The 15,387-nt window shown below is 34.4% G+C and overlaps 1 protein-coding gene across 1 annotated transcript in view; it reads left to right on the top strand.

The window, feature by feature from the left end:
* The window catches only part of LOC102031458 (dystrophin), a gene marked incomplete at its 3' end in the record, with an annotated part of 438,907 nt that overhangs the window by 403,602 nt on the left and 19,918 nt on the right, over nucleotides 1-15,387 (top strand). Inside the window, exon 43 of the mRNA XM_005424869.2 lies at nucleotides 5,333-5,505. Coding sequence (XP_005424926.1) covers nucleotides 5,333-5,505 — 173 coding nt within the window. The remainder of the gene's footprint in view (nucleotides 1-5,332; nucleotides 5,506-15,387) is intronic.

Here is a 15,387-nt window from a genome sequence, read left to right as displayed (position 1 = left end):
AATGAGTTATCAGCTTTCGCAGAATAATGTTTGTGTGAGGAAAGCCTTGTAAAAAATTGTGCTCAAGTGCTGTAGATAATTACAGTAATTCCAAATTGTCATCCAGCATGAAGAGAAGACTATATTTCCATTTTTCTGTGATTATTTAGGAAGAGGAAAGTTTTTTTTTTAAAAAGAAGTGAATATTAGCCTAAAGAGGCTTGAATTTGCCTACAGTCAGCTATAAGAAAGAAGCTTAGAGGGAGAATCAGGGCAGTGGCTCTGGCTATATGCTCTGAATTTTCCTCTGTGGGAGCTCATTTATCTCTTTCCATGTCAGAGGATATGTAAAAAAACCACATCCATATGCTGCTGTTAGCTTCTGTAAAATCACATCTGTTTATAATTCTTATACATTCATAGATATATATTTTAGGCATTTGTGTGCACACACACATGCGCACACACACAAATATTCTTACCATCTTGTGAAAATTAGGATGTTTTCAGTTTTCTAGCAAGGCAGTAGAGTTGGGTAGTGAAGCACAACAGTGGAGTGTCGGATCAAAGGAAGCACAGAACTGGTAATAGGATGTCAATCAACAGATGTCAAATACCAGTAGGCTGTTTCTTTTACCACTTCTGATTTAGTACCAGTAAATTATAAATTAAAGCCAGTCTGAGTACTGAAGCACAAAACATGCCAATCTAATTGTCATTCTTCATTTTAAACAATCTCTTCTGCACAGAAAACAAACAAAAAACAGCAAAAAAGTCATATACTATGTAAATCATGGCTAATGAGTGCCTATTTGATCCTTGCTGATGAACTTCAGTTCACTAATAGATTGGATGGAGAAACAGAGGATGGAGAAACCTCAGGAAGTTTACTGGGAAATTAGTTCCTTTAGTTCTTAGTTCCTTAGTTCTCAGTGCTTTACATTTGAGCTAGCTTCATCTGATTTATATCCGTAAGTAATCTGTTGTTCACCCACATACATTTGGTATTATTGGAGTTGACACCAACTTTAATAATATTGATTACTGATGTTACAAGTAAGTACTACCATAGGTTTAATTTAACTGAACTATTAAATTGTTATGAGATGCATTTGTGGGCACAGTTCCATCTTCCTGCAAAATAAATCTCTTAGAAGAGGCAAACGGGTCTTGCACATTCGTGGGCTTTTGGAAGGGTATAGGTTTGATCTGAGCCTGCTTAATGAATATTTATTTCCAAGGAAAAGCATCCATCATTGTCATTATCCTGCAGTAAAAATAGAAAAGTAGTGCATAAATTGTTCAGCAGCTGGTTGGGAAAGGTTTGAAATTAAATTGTCGTTGATTTTTTTTCTCTGACAGATTTGCATGAATCAAATTACAGAACTGTCATGAATAGCTCTGTGTTTTAAAACTGAGCTTTTGACTTTTTTCACTCCCATTCAGAAAGAATCCATTTTAATTAATCCATGAAAGGAAAAATAAGTTTATTTACAAGAATCAGTGGTAACAGCTTTGAACATTTCCTCCAGAGTAAATATGTTTAGTAAGACTTAAACATGATTGCCCATTATCAAATAGGATAAATATTGAATACAAATAAGAAATTGCTTATATCAATTGTCATAGCACTGACTTTTTATATTAAAGTCATGTGAAATAGTAAAATATGAGGTTTTGTAGCAAAAATCTGGTAGCTTTTAACATTTACTAAACTGTAATACTTTAACGAGCACATTTAGGGTATCTGCTGAAACCAGCTCATAGGAACGTTTTTCTCTTCATTTTAAGCTTTGGGGAGTGGAAAAGTCAGATAGAGAAACCAAGTCTTGTCACTTTGTCTCATAAAGTGAGCATTGCAAGGTTTTCATCATCCCGTTACAAGTTCTTTCAAGTATTATGACATATAGCATCTCAGCTTTTCTTTATCACTGTGCTGACAGTACTTTACTTACAATTTAAATATTACAGTTCTGTCAAAGATGAAGCTTGAGTTGATTGTACAGAAAATTGTGGTTCATAGATTGATGGATTTTTAAAGTTGGCCTGATATATTCTCAAAACAGGACCACTGTTGTTATAAGCACAGACATTATTTCTGCCTGCTACTGATGATGTTCATATTGATGGAGTTCACAATCTTTGAGCTACCTGTGTAGAATTGATTATGATTACAATGGATTCAATTGCATGAAAAAAAAATAGGGTTAAAATGCTTTCAGATTTTAGCAAATTATCCTTCTTTGCAACTGATGTTTCAAATGTTTTCCTAAAAGTTAAATCACTGTAAAATTTTGCATATATTCTACTTACTAGGGTTATGTTGTTCATACTGAGACAAAGTTTTCCTGTGTGATGATTATCTCATGCAAGCTACTTGACTTGTTCAAGCTCCAATTTATTTAGTGGGAAATGTATACACTGTATTAAATATACTGATTAACCGGAGAATAAAACTAATCCATATTTATCTTTGCTAGCACATAGGAGAAGTGCATCAAAATGAAAGAGTATACCTGGAATTTAAGAAATCTAATTTATAACTGTGTGTGAAAATTTTGTTAGTAGAATTTTTCAGGATCGCTCTCACAGACATGGCATAGTTATGCCTATTCATTACTTAATTCTATTAATTTGAATTCAAAACTTATTTCCTGAGGTTACTTGCATTATATAATTTTACGGGAGATCTGCAGTAGGGCCTGTAGTGACTTTTTTTTTTTTTTAAATATTCTTAATTTTGGCAGGAACATCTTATTGTAGAATATGATTATACACTTAGCTATCATATTTTTAATGATGTCATAGTTTTAATATGGAAAGCCATCTGGCTCTGAGGAAGAGATTTCTTATATATGTAAGACAAATATATATCATACATAATTTCTCTAATAATTCTGCTTCTAGTTCATCTTCTGTATTTCCCATATGCATTTTATTTACTTCATTGAAAATTGGGTTGGTTTCTCTGTTGTTTTTTAAATGTAGATATTTTAATGCTCTGATTCATCTTTTCTCCTTTTTTTTTCCTTTGGTAATCCTTCATCGACTGACAGATAGAGCAGGTTTTTTGCACTGTTTTCTACTATGTCGTATTTCAGAAATAGGAATTCATTGGACACATCACATATCCAGGATTCTGGCAGCAAGAATCCTCTTTCAAAATGGTTTATGAAGTCAGTCATACCTACACTAGATATTGTTAATCATAATTCTATACAGATTTTTAAACTGCAATTATTTGTGGAATTTTTCCAGCCATCCATGCTTGCTAACAACTGTGCTGTTACTGGATTTCATGTTAGTAGAAAAAGCATGAAATATTGTAAAAAGATCTGCTATACATATAATTATAAATTATCATTCTACAAAATTTCAGAATGTCAAAAAAAATGTACTTTTAATCTTACACAGTGGAATATATATTTGATGTCTACTAAGTGATTCTTATCAAGAATAATCACATAATATGAAATTCAGAGTGATTTTTCTGCTGTAGCTCAATAGAACCCAATTACCCATAACTTAGAACTGAGTGTGCTCACATGCACTCTCCAAATAGATCTGTCAGTAACACTGTGCTAGGTGACAGATTTGTACACAAATAGCCAAGGAACTGCATTTTTACAGGAAGTTGTCTTTCTCTGGCAGATAAAGACAAATTCCAGGTAGTGAAAATGAACTGGGGCTTGAGTCTCTAGCACTTGGATTTCTTTTTTAAGAGCAGTGAGATGGATCAGTCCCTAAAGGCTACTGTCACTTCAGCTGCTAATGATTTTCTGTTATCCTATTTTTTTTCTAAAAAATTAGCTTTGTTTGCTTCTGTTAAACACGTTACAAAACCTCCCAAGGCATCGTTGAAAACTGCTTGCAGATTTTTCTCTTCAACATGAAAGATAGATGGGGAATTTGTTTCAGATACATGAGTATATTTGTACATGTATATATATACATAGTCTCTCTTTTATTTTTTTATGGACATTCTTATACTCCTTTACAGCACATCAGCTGTATTATCTTGTTCTTTCTGTAGCAGCTCTGCTTTAAAAAACAGACTGGCAAAATTCTGACTTAGAAATTTGATACCTTTGTCATAGACCACTAATTTTAAACATAAGAGATATATCACTTACCAATTCTGAAGTGCTTAGATGCATTTCATCTATTTTTAATATTTAGAAAATTTATCTACTTGGTTGAAAAAACCTGAAATGTAAATATACATAGGCACATATATTAATCTTCATTTGGTTACTTACACATGTTGAACCCACAAAGTGCCGTCTTGTGTGGCTCAGGTGAGCTGATATTCAGACTTACTGAGAAGGCCACTTCACTCAGGTGCTTAAGTATGTCCTGGCAGCTTGTAACATTTCAATTGAAGTCTCTCCTGTTCTTTAAATGTGCAATTTTTTAGTCAGGGATGAGGTTTTGTGAAGATGCTGCCTCCTTTATGTTAATGGAATATATCTTGGAACATTTAGAGGCATTTTATGTTTTTATCATCTGATATTTCTTACATTCAGATTAGTAACATTGAATATCTGAATTATCCATGCCCTGAGTGTGTAAAACAAAGATTTAAGTAGACCTGAGTAAGGAACAGAGAGTGTGAGACATTTTTCTGGGAAAGTCAAATGAGAATTGTTGAGTAATGACACAGACCCAGCCAGCTTTCCCTCCACATGATAGATTGCTGACAAGGAGGAAACATGTTTCTTATTGTGACTCATTCCAGAGACAAGGCATCTACCATTCCCTTTTGATTTATAAATATTCATTTAGTCTGCTTAATGTAAGTCATGTTTCTCAAGACCTAAAAATTCAAATTATTATTCATATGGGGGATGTTATGGAATGTACTTTTCCCCGCCCGCCCAACAAGTAGCATATTACAGTGCTAGAACTCCCGGAACTCAGGGAACCCAGAGTATTTTTTCTTTGTTTTTGCAGGGTGTTTTTTTATACAATTATTTCAATGCATTGCCTTCACATTTACCTAAGGACTTCAAGTCTTATATTTTACAAAATAGTAAATACAGTGTAATAACTTTGATTAGTTAAAAAATTACGACTGATTTTGTCAGGTCAGGAGACGTAAATACTGACATGCAGAACTTTTGAGCAAATAGCACTTAGTTTCCCCTCCAACCATCAACTTCCTCCAGATCCATTTCATTCAGTCTTCAAAGAAAGGATGGACATTCAATTATTATACCAGGTTATTGTGAAATTACTCCTATTATCAATGTTATGGTTTAATTAGCATTTTGTACCAATTTCTCTTTTTTATGAACAGTTACTTTTTATTTATAAAAACAATGTTTTATTTTTTAAAATCTTGATATTACAGAGCATTAAGGATAGCCTGGGGAGACTGCAAGGTCATGTAGAAATTATTAACAACAAGAAGACACCAGCTTTGAAAAATGTTACACCAAAGGAAGCAGCAAATATACAAGAAAAGCTGACTCAACTTAATTTTGAATGGGAGAAAGTTAACAAGATGTACAGGGACCGACAGGCGTAAGTGACTTTTAAAACTTACTCTTTCTGATGGCTTTCTTCAGTATTTGGTCTATTGTTGATGATTGGTTTTTTGCTTCTTTTTGTCACAAACAATACTTTCTTCTAACTAAGCATAGAACATCTATATGGAATTGTAGTTTAATTTGTGAACTTTTTTGTAAGACTGAATATATGAAAATATTTTGACCAGCTATCACTTGCATTGGACCATTGAACTGGTAATGCTACATAAGTTGTTATGATTTATGGGATATATTTTTTTTCCAGCATGAGTACTTAAGAGTTAACAAATATCTTTGCCTTAGATTAAAAAGTCATAGTTTCAAGAATTTATTGAATTACCACAGAAAAATCCTTGATGATTCTTCTGAGAATGAATGGCATTAATCTGATAATGAAAATCATTTTATATATATCAATAGTTCCATTCATTGAAGCTTTCCATTCATAGTAGTTCTACAAAATTGGCTCTTTGGCTCTTCAGTCAATGCTGAAAAGTTGACATTAAAAGTTTCATTTGCTATGCCACCTCAAAAGACAATACATTGATATTTGATAGAATATCATGTTTTGCACTACACATATGTTTTGAAATATCATTTATCTAAGAAAATGTTGTAAAAAACATTGTCATTACTATACAACAAATTAGCTTTATGTGCAAATTATTACGTTAGTGATAGAATGAGACATGATTCTAAATGTGTAAGTAGTTACTGGAAGAAAAAAAATACTTCATGTGGGTTTAGCCTGTGCCAGCTTTGCTCTACAATCCAATCCTTGGTAACTTCTATGTTTTCTTTAGAAATATTGGTAAACAGCTGTCACTTTGCAGATTCCTAGAAACATTATTTCCACTGTCAGCCAGTCACTAGATTTGATTTTAGATTGCTGGATAGAGAGGAAAGTAAAGCTTAAAAAATAATAATAATCAGAGAGATAAATAGTAAAAAATCTAAGCCAGTAATCTTTGTGTCATCTCTGCTTTGTCTCAACATTTAAGGTGTAAGAAACTGAGACAGATTTATGGTGTGGTAAAGTTTACAAATTCTTCTTTGCCCATTGTTTTGTTGGTTTTGATTTTTTCAAATAGCAAGTCCTGTTCTGGTGTGGTAAGAAAATTCCTTCTAAGTCATGATGCCATGTACAGAAATTAAGGATATGTTAGAAAAAATGTTGAAGAAAATCTGCTCACACAGAAAATAAGACCAGGAGATATTTGCTGTTGAGCTTTTCCCAGAGACTGGCTTTGCCCAAAGTCTTACTGGTTTAGTACACCAAGCTCTGAGAAACCTTTGGAATCTCCTTTCCCTAGAGACTGGCTTTTCCCAGCCTGTTACTGTTTTAGTAGACCAATCTTTGGGAAACCTTTGGAATCCCCTCATATGCATTTTCTGCCACTTGTGCACAGCAAGGACAGCAATTTAGTTAGTTGAAGGCTTGGACTATGATCACTGACACTCAATTATTCGTTATTTAGGCTGCAGTGGCATTTAGCCAGCAGCAGAAGTCTTGTGAGGTGAAATGAATTAGTGTTTGTCAAGTATTTTGAGGTCATCATATAAAGGCAGTGGAGAACTGTAAAGTATGATTACTGTCTAGCTGGCCTCTGCCCGGGGCACTTACCCTGGTTCAGTATGATGGGCAGCAGCTCAAGGTGATGATAAGCTTGACTGCTCTCTGATTCACACACTTTATTTTCCTTTTTAATATTTTGGGTTTAGTGTCAGCCTTAAAGAGGTTTTGTTTGAACTCTAGATGGTCCCTATAGCTTCTGCTGTTCTTTGAGAGGCATTTGGACTGCACAGAAATCCAAGCGATGAGGTGAAAGAAGACAATATGGCCTTTAGCATTTTACTTCTGGCAGTTTGTTCCTGTAAGGGGTGAAAGTATCAGTGTAACTCTGCCCTTGGGACATGGATGAAGCTGTGTTTAGGAGATATGCTATTGATGATGATGCTGAAGGACAGGTTTGGAATTATTATTGGAGCTGTCTTTCTTCAAAGGGAGCGTGTCTAAGTGAATGTGAGTATTCCATGCTTGAAAGGTACCGGGAACAAATATACTGGGACTGTGTTCATTTCTGAATATTGGTTTTATGAAATCAAAGGCTTGTAATAACATGGAAATTATTGTTTTAATAAATGAAAAGTCAACTATTACCATGACAGATGGAAGAACAAACATCTTTCCTTACCACTGTAGTTACTAGCAGAGAGCTTACTCTAAATGTTATAGAAGCCATTAGGAATCTTCATGTTGCATTTTTTTGTGTGAAATTGATTTCCTTGAAGTCCTGATTCATATCTAAATACTATTTAATTAACTCTAGAGTGAGTTCCTTTTAATTAGAAATCAAAATAGATTTTCAGTTTGTTTTATAGCAGAGCTTGCACCAGTTTGACAGAAGTAAACTATGGATGGTAAGCGCTCAAATAGCTTTACAAATGCAGTTCTACAGTTTTGAAATCTTATTTCACACTTTTACTTTATCATATTTCCCATATTTAAATAAGTGTTCATATTGTACTTAGTGTAATATAACAGGCAATATTTCACTGGAGAAAAAAATAATCAAAAATGCTGTGGTCATCCTGGAGTACCTTTCCAGTGCCTTTAGAAACCCAGGATGAATGCAAATTTTTTATTCTTTCACAAACACAGTGAACGACTAATCTTCACCTACTAATTTTTAAGGTCAAGCCTGTATCTAAGCATGGTTCTTTGATAAGAGTGACTTTCTTTTCTATTCCAAATAATATCAGAACATGGTAACTCATTGTGATCCCAACAGATAAATGGGAGTGACATCATCTTACATCATTTGTTTCCTTTGTTTCAGTTTTATGAGTGCAAAACAAACTCCAGGAAACAGCAGTGGCCTGATTTGTCTTTTTTGAGCTAAAGAGCAATTGATGATTTAGCTTATTACTTCAACCTTTGCTTGATACTAAATTTTTATGTTATCTTTCCAACAGCTGTACTAAGATAATAGAATCTGAATTTTGAAAGCTAAGATTTCAGTGCCAGTAAGAATAATCACTCAGATGTCATAACTTTTTCTGTCCTTGTAGCAGAATTTCACAATAGTCTTCCTTCTTTCCAACAGTCTTGAATACTGGGGTTTTTTTGGTATTAATCATGATTATTTAGAAAGTGAAACTAAGACCAGGTCCCTATATAGCAATTAAATCAAAACGTATAATTTTTTAAATGAGAACATAAAATTTTTTTGAAAAAAAAAACCACAATAGAAGATAGACTTTTAAATTACTGTCTTATATAACTTTTTATCCTATCAGCATGCCACTTGTAAAAGATCTTGTTGGTCTTTTCAGAATATCATCTTCCCATGATATTTATGTCTTTCTTCTGTAAACAAGCGCTCCTTAAAATTAAGGGAGCACTGAAACTGTCAGAAATCACTGAATCCATGAAGTGCAACAAATTTGTCCAGAATAGATGTTAATTTAAAATATTTCTTTAGGAATTGCAGATGAGAATGTTAAAAAAGAAGAAAAAAAGAAGACATACAGGGAAGGAAAATTTAGAAAAATACTCAAATGAATATAATTTCAAAAGCAAAATACTGAAGCGCTAGTCAACTAATTTTTGCCTTTTTCATGTCTTATTTAAGAATTATCTTCCTGGGCCTACATTACTGACTATATTAATGCACATCTAATTAATCTCAAATCCACTAAAAATTAAGTGTTGTGAGAGAATGTGGAGAAGTTGATATCAGATATCTTTAGAAAGTGCTTCTAGATAATTCTGAAAAGTAGAAAAAATTGATATGCCAATCTTTTATAAGAAAAGATAGCAAATCCATAATAATGATAATAAAAATACATTGAGGCTGTATGAAATTCACAGACAACTAGCAATTTTTATAGTAATAAGAATAAACCATTAAAAATAGTTAATAGGTTTATACTAAGAATTAGTTTCATTTTTGGGTAACAGCACAACTGTCAACTTTTTCTGAATAACATTAAATTAGCTCTTGATTTTCTTGGTAAGGGTGAAGGAAAACATTTATTATACATTAAAAATTGATTTATTGTCAGAGAAATAATATTTTGTGGTAATATTTTTATGACCACATAGTAGCAGATGTCATAATCCCTTATTGATATATTCTGTTGAGTTGAGAACTAATCCGATCCATGGATCAAGACATTAGAAAAAAGAAATCAAATACATTAATTTTTCAAATGTAAGTAACCTGCCTATGTTCTGAATTACTGCAGAACAAGAAAGCCTTGAGGACATTCCTGTTTATGGTATCTGAATCAGATCCAGCTTCTGTGCTCTTCTTGCTTAGTAGAAATTATAGAGATACAGTATTGAGATGTGCATTCAGCCCAAGTGATGCGTTAAGAGTAAAGTTATCTTTTCATAGTATGAGATATTTTCTCAGAGGAGTATCTGTAAGCAACTGACAAGCGCAAACCCAGATGTTAGAATACTAAGGAAATTATTTTATTGAGTATAGATTTCCAGAAACATTTAGGTACCTCAGCCCTTCTTTCATGGCCTCCACCTCTTACTTCAGAGTGGTCCAGCTCTCTCATTCATCCCATGTCAATTTTGTACAGATGTGTCATTAACATTCCACTATGAAACCATGCTTAGGTCTGAATCCCTTTGTGACTGTTCATTATACAACTATTTAGCCTTTCAAAGAATCCAAACTGAAACCAAAAGATAAAAGGGGCACATTTAGAACTTTTAAGAAAAAGGGTTTGTAGTCTTGAGTACCATATCTATATTAAGGAACATCAAAATAGAATTATTGTAGGTGATTTTTAATTTTAATTAGATATACTAGGGAGCCATTTAGGCTATTTATGTTTTCCTTCCCAGAGTTTCTCAGTTGTGGATTTCCAATTTCCATCTGAGGCACTAACAATGCCTGTAAATGTGAAGTCATTGAAGATATGACCAACCTTTGTTGTGACCAACCTTCATGTGACCAACCTTTAACTATCCAGGTTTTAGTTACCTATTTTACAGTATTTTGCTTGTGTTCTTTCTCAATCCAATCCTGCCAGGCAATCCTTTCACAGGTAACTGCTGCACTATATATTGTGAGTCTCTGACTCTTCAGGGAGACCAGACAAGATAAGACTAGAGACATTACTTTTGGATAGATAAAATTAGGGGAGATTAATCTTAAGCTAGAAAGTATAACAAAACAATGCAGTTTAATTTATATCTAAATGTGTTGTTATATATCTCTTTCACTAAGCCCAGTCAGCATTTCTTTGTACTTGCTTTACCTCTGACAAAGTGAATGACAAAAATTAATGTTAGCTGGCTTTGTTTCAGTACTGGGAGAAGAGCAACTAGTGGAAGGCATAGGTGTTTTAAGAGAAAGTGAGAAATAGTAGCTGTTCTCGTCTGAAAAAATGTCTGCTCACATATTTCTGTTGAGGTTGTAAGTCTTGTTATTAGAATTACCCTTGGCTCAGGATTCAAGGTGAAAGTGAAAACCAGAACAGATTAGTTCATCCCCAATGTGAGAAGAAAATTATTTCCTTTCTAATGTTAATCTCAAAATAGTTACCATGCCTTATTTACATGCAAGGTAGATTTTTTTCCTTCCTTTCTTTCACAGTGACTCAAATTGTTCATTTAGATTTTGAAAAGGGCAGCTTATAATGCTTGACTCTTACAGCCAACATTAGTTGTTATTTCCATACCCTGCTTACTGTACAAAAATTCATTCCATAGCAGTTGTTGCTATACAATCAAATTCTTGCAACAAATTTGCCACTTGATTTACCCCCATAATATTGCACCATCAAGTTAATGTATTGGTAAGTTTCACTGGTTACTTAATTGCCAGCAAATAAGTATAAAATAATGTATAAAAAGCAGGTGTAATATAACATATAAATGTTTTATTATGGACAATCTAGATAGGGCTTTCTGTCAATGTTTATAATGTAAAGAAGCCCAAAATATATGTAGATATTTGTGTGGCCTAGTTTATAACTAAAAAGATTACATTTATAGCAAAGTTGAAAAATATTTTACCTTATATATGGCCATTAAAATGTCTCTTTTCATGGGGCACTATATATAAGATCATCTTCTAAATGGAACTGCTTTAAGTGAAATCTAAAATTATTTGTTAAGCTTTAATAGCAAATTTGAGGCAGGATAAGAAAAAACACTGCAGCTTTGGGGAAAAGAGCTATGTTTATTAAATCACTGTCATATTGTAATTAAAGAGTTTAAAACAGGAAAATGTTATGGGAATTCAAGGTGCCTGTATTGTAAAATGAGGTGAAAATAATTCAGAATTTCTTTTAATAAGTAGAGGAGATAATCTTGCATGTGTTTGTGCTGTGAAAGTGTTTCAGATGAAAAAGAATCTTGTATGTTTTAAAATCTCCAACCCTCAAGGCTGACAATTAGCATAACTTAGCATAACTTTACTGTAAAATGCTCAGTGACAAAACTGCACCACATTCATACAGGAATTATTGTAGAGCCTTTTTCTGCTGTACAAACAAAGATTTTCACTGAAATGTCTGGGAAATGTTATGGCTTAGTCATGAATATGTGGGCTGTAGAACTATGGGAATGCAAATATGTATGAAGAGAACTGCAGGCAGAAGCAAATAAACTCTGAGCCATCTGGATATGAACTGTCTTGGGCCTTCATGTCAGATACACACAAAAATATGACATGGTGGGCAGTGTCATAAGCTATGAGACACAGCTGGAATGAAGGATATACTTGCTTTAGGGACAATTGCATCTCTGTAACCTCCCAGATAGTCCTGATTTATAGCCAACCATCTCAAAGCACAGGCAGAGCTCATTCATGCTTAGCTGCATCCATCCATGTAGATATAGCCTAAGAGAACTGCAGGATATCCTCAGGTCCAAAACTTTATTTGCAGTGACTTCCATTACCTTCTGTAAGTGTTGACAAATAAGGTATATTTTCACTGTTGGTATTGAATCATTACATTGTGCTGTGCCAGAATTTTTTCGCTGGATGAATATTCAGCTGGGTCAGCTGTGCACTGGATGAAGGATGAGATTGCAGGAACTTCCATTAGGTCCAATGCATATTGGATGTACTAAGGTGAGCTCCTTTGCAGAATTCCCTTGAAGCTTTTTAAGGAATTGCTGCTCTCTAGTTGCCATGGTGCAGTGTACACCTCCCTGCAAGTACCTCCCAGGAAAGCATTTTTGGCAGTAGAGGGAGCCTAGTCTTTTAACATCTGTAGCTATAGTCAGAAGTTACAGTTTTCTGTTTTATACAGTTTTCATCACTGCTGTTTCTCAGCTCTCAGTACATGTTGTTGCTATCATCTAATAAATCTAATTTTCTCTTGCTTCCTCCGAGGCAGTTTGAAAGGAACTTTTTTCTTTTATTATATATATTACATAAACCCTCGTGTGCCAAACAGACAAAGAAGACACACATTAAGTTTGGAGTAGAAAGCAGCAAGTTTTGTGTTAGTCACAGACCCTGGTACTAATAATTTTGAGGTTACGAGGTTCAGTCTTGTGACCTTCAGTAATTTAGGGGGTATGGTCAGCTTTGAAATTTTCTTTTTTTTTTATGGACAAGTCAATGTTTGAAGTGATTTTGGTGAAAGCTAGTTAATATTTCTGGTGTGATCCAGAATGTTGCAGCTATGGAACTGACAAAAACTGTTTACTTTTTCTAATTCTTATAGCACTAGGTACACTGCACATTAATAGAGTAGTTTCTGCTCCCTAAAATTTTGACCCTTGAGATTAATTTAGCATTTTATTTATTTATTTTTATTTGTCTGTGGAACTGTGAATATTGTTTATCATAGGAAAAAAGCTCCCTTCTTAACTTGAAGCAGTGGATTGCAGGGATGTTTTGTAAAAGTAGGCAAAACACCTGTTTCCTATTTACTGTTATTTTGGAGGGACTGTGGCATTCCCATCCTTATCAGGAAGGGAGTACCCTAGATTTATAGATGCCATTTCAAAAAGGAACAAAAAAAGTCAGATGGGCCATAAACACTTACAAAGTTTTATTACTAAATTATACACGTTATGGAAATTGGTATAAGTCTGTTATAGTATAAATAAACAGTGGTGGATTTTGACTAAGGGGTCAAGTGAAAGAGAAGAGAGAGAGAGAAATTTAAGAGAGGGAGAGAGAGAAAAAGGAGAAAAAAAGAGAGAGAGAGAAAGGGCCACAGGGATCCAGCTGATGGGGCAAGCGCCACCCAGGCTTTGTGGAGGCACCTTTTTAAAACTAAGTTTTCCCCACCCTGGAGCTAAGTTTCTTGCTTTCTATGCAAATTAGTTATCATCTTCAGTTTGCTCTTCTAGACCTCTCTGAAAATAGGTCAGAGAGTCTGGGGGGAGATTTTAGGACTTTTGATTGGGGAATAAAGACTACTGGGCTGGCCTTTGGTCAACAGTCCGCGCCATCTTCTTGACCTCATTCCTGTTCTTGCCCTGTATTGTGTTGTTCCTAGCTCCAGGAGCCAGAACAAGGACAATTGTCCCATGAAAGTACTGCCCTACCTCTGCCAGACCCCTTCTTCAGCCACATGCTGTTCTTTCTCACAGTGTGCTCTCACCAACAACCCTTGGTTGGCTCTGACCTTCTGGCTATTGGTGTTTGAGACATGCTTAACCACTTTCTTCTGGGCTTCTGCAGGGAACTGTGCCATAAATTCACTGCAAGTAGTTTTTTCCAATGTTATATTATGTGTTTTTTCCTGGAATATACAGTTTCTTCTAACTTAGACTTTCATTATTTCATCTGATTGGTAATTTTAAGTGTCTAGTTGCTTTTCTAGTAAAAGAGAGATTAATTCTTAGTGTAAGGTTGAAAATTTTCTTCCAGCAGTTACACGAAAATAAAATGAGTGACAATTATTTTGCTGTTCTCCTATATCATTAAGCCTGATATCACTCAGGAAAATTGGGTTTAATAATAACTCCATTAAGACCTTGAGGCAATTCTCTATCTATTAGGGCTACATAAGGATAACACTGTAAGATTGTATAGCCTCAATTCTAGTCAGATTATCTGATTTACTCTTTCTGTCCACAAGTCTTGTATGACAGCAAGAAAATTAAAAAGAAGTGGGTGCCAAGATTGAAAAACAGTAAAGCAAAAAATTCAGATAAAATTCCCATAGAATACCAAGCATACCTCTATTTTGCATCTGTGCATGCATTAGCTGGGCAGCTGTAACACAGTTGCCAGTCAAAATGGAACTCAGGGACCCTCTGCTCGTCTTTTTGGAGTGTTAAAACAAGTAAAATGTTATTCCTTCTCTCCAGCAACCAATTTATCAAAATCCTATAACAGCACAATTACCTCTGAGACTTTCTTCTCAGATTTGGCTGAAATTGGCTAAAAGGCTAGAAAATTTATTATTGGAAATGAATGATGGACAACATAATCACTGAAGTTTCATTTCTTTAGGTTATATTTGCTTAGCCTGTTAGTCATAAAAAATTCACTAGAATCCCTTTCAGCAACTTATCTCTGTGTGATCACACCTTGCTGCCATATTTTCCCTTTTTCCTGAGCTGTGTGGGATCTAGCTATGGTGGCTTAGAGAGTTTTCATTTCCTTAATTAGTGTCATAGAATCACAGAATAATTCCAGTTGGAAGTCCAGGGACTCTCCCAGTCTAATATTCTGCACAAAACATGGTCAGCACTAGTGAAACAGGTTACTTTAGCCAGACAGGTCTTAAAGACCTTCCACAACAGAGACTGACCAACTTCTTGACAACCTGTTCCACAGCTTGACTGTCCTCATGGTGCAATTTTTCCTTATATCTGGTTTAAATGTATTTGCTTTTATGCCTGTTGCCTTTTATGCCCTCTCTATACACCCCTCGG

Source organism: Geospiza fortis, unplaced genomic scaffold (assembly GCF_000277835.1).
Source record: "Geospiza fortis unplaced genomic scaffold, GeoFor_1.0 scaffold20, whole genome shotgun sequence".
NCBI lineage: Eukaryota > Metazoa > Chordata > Aves > Passeriformes > Thraupidae > Geospiza > Geospiza fortis.
The sequence above is the reverse complement of the archived record's forward strand: the minus strand, read 5'-3'. Positions and strand labels throughout refer to the sequence as shown.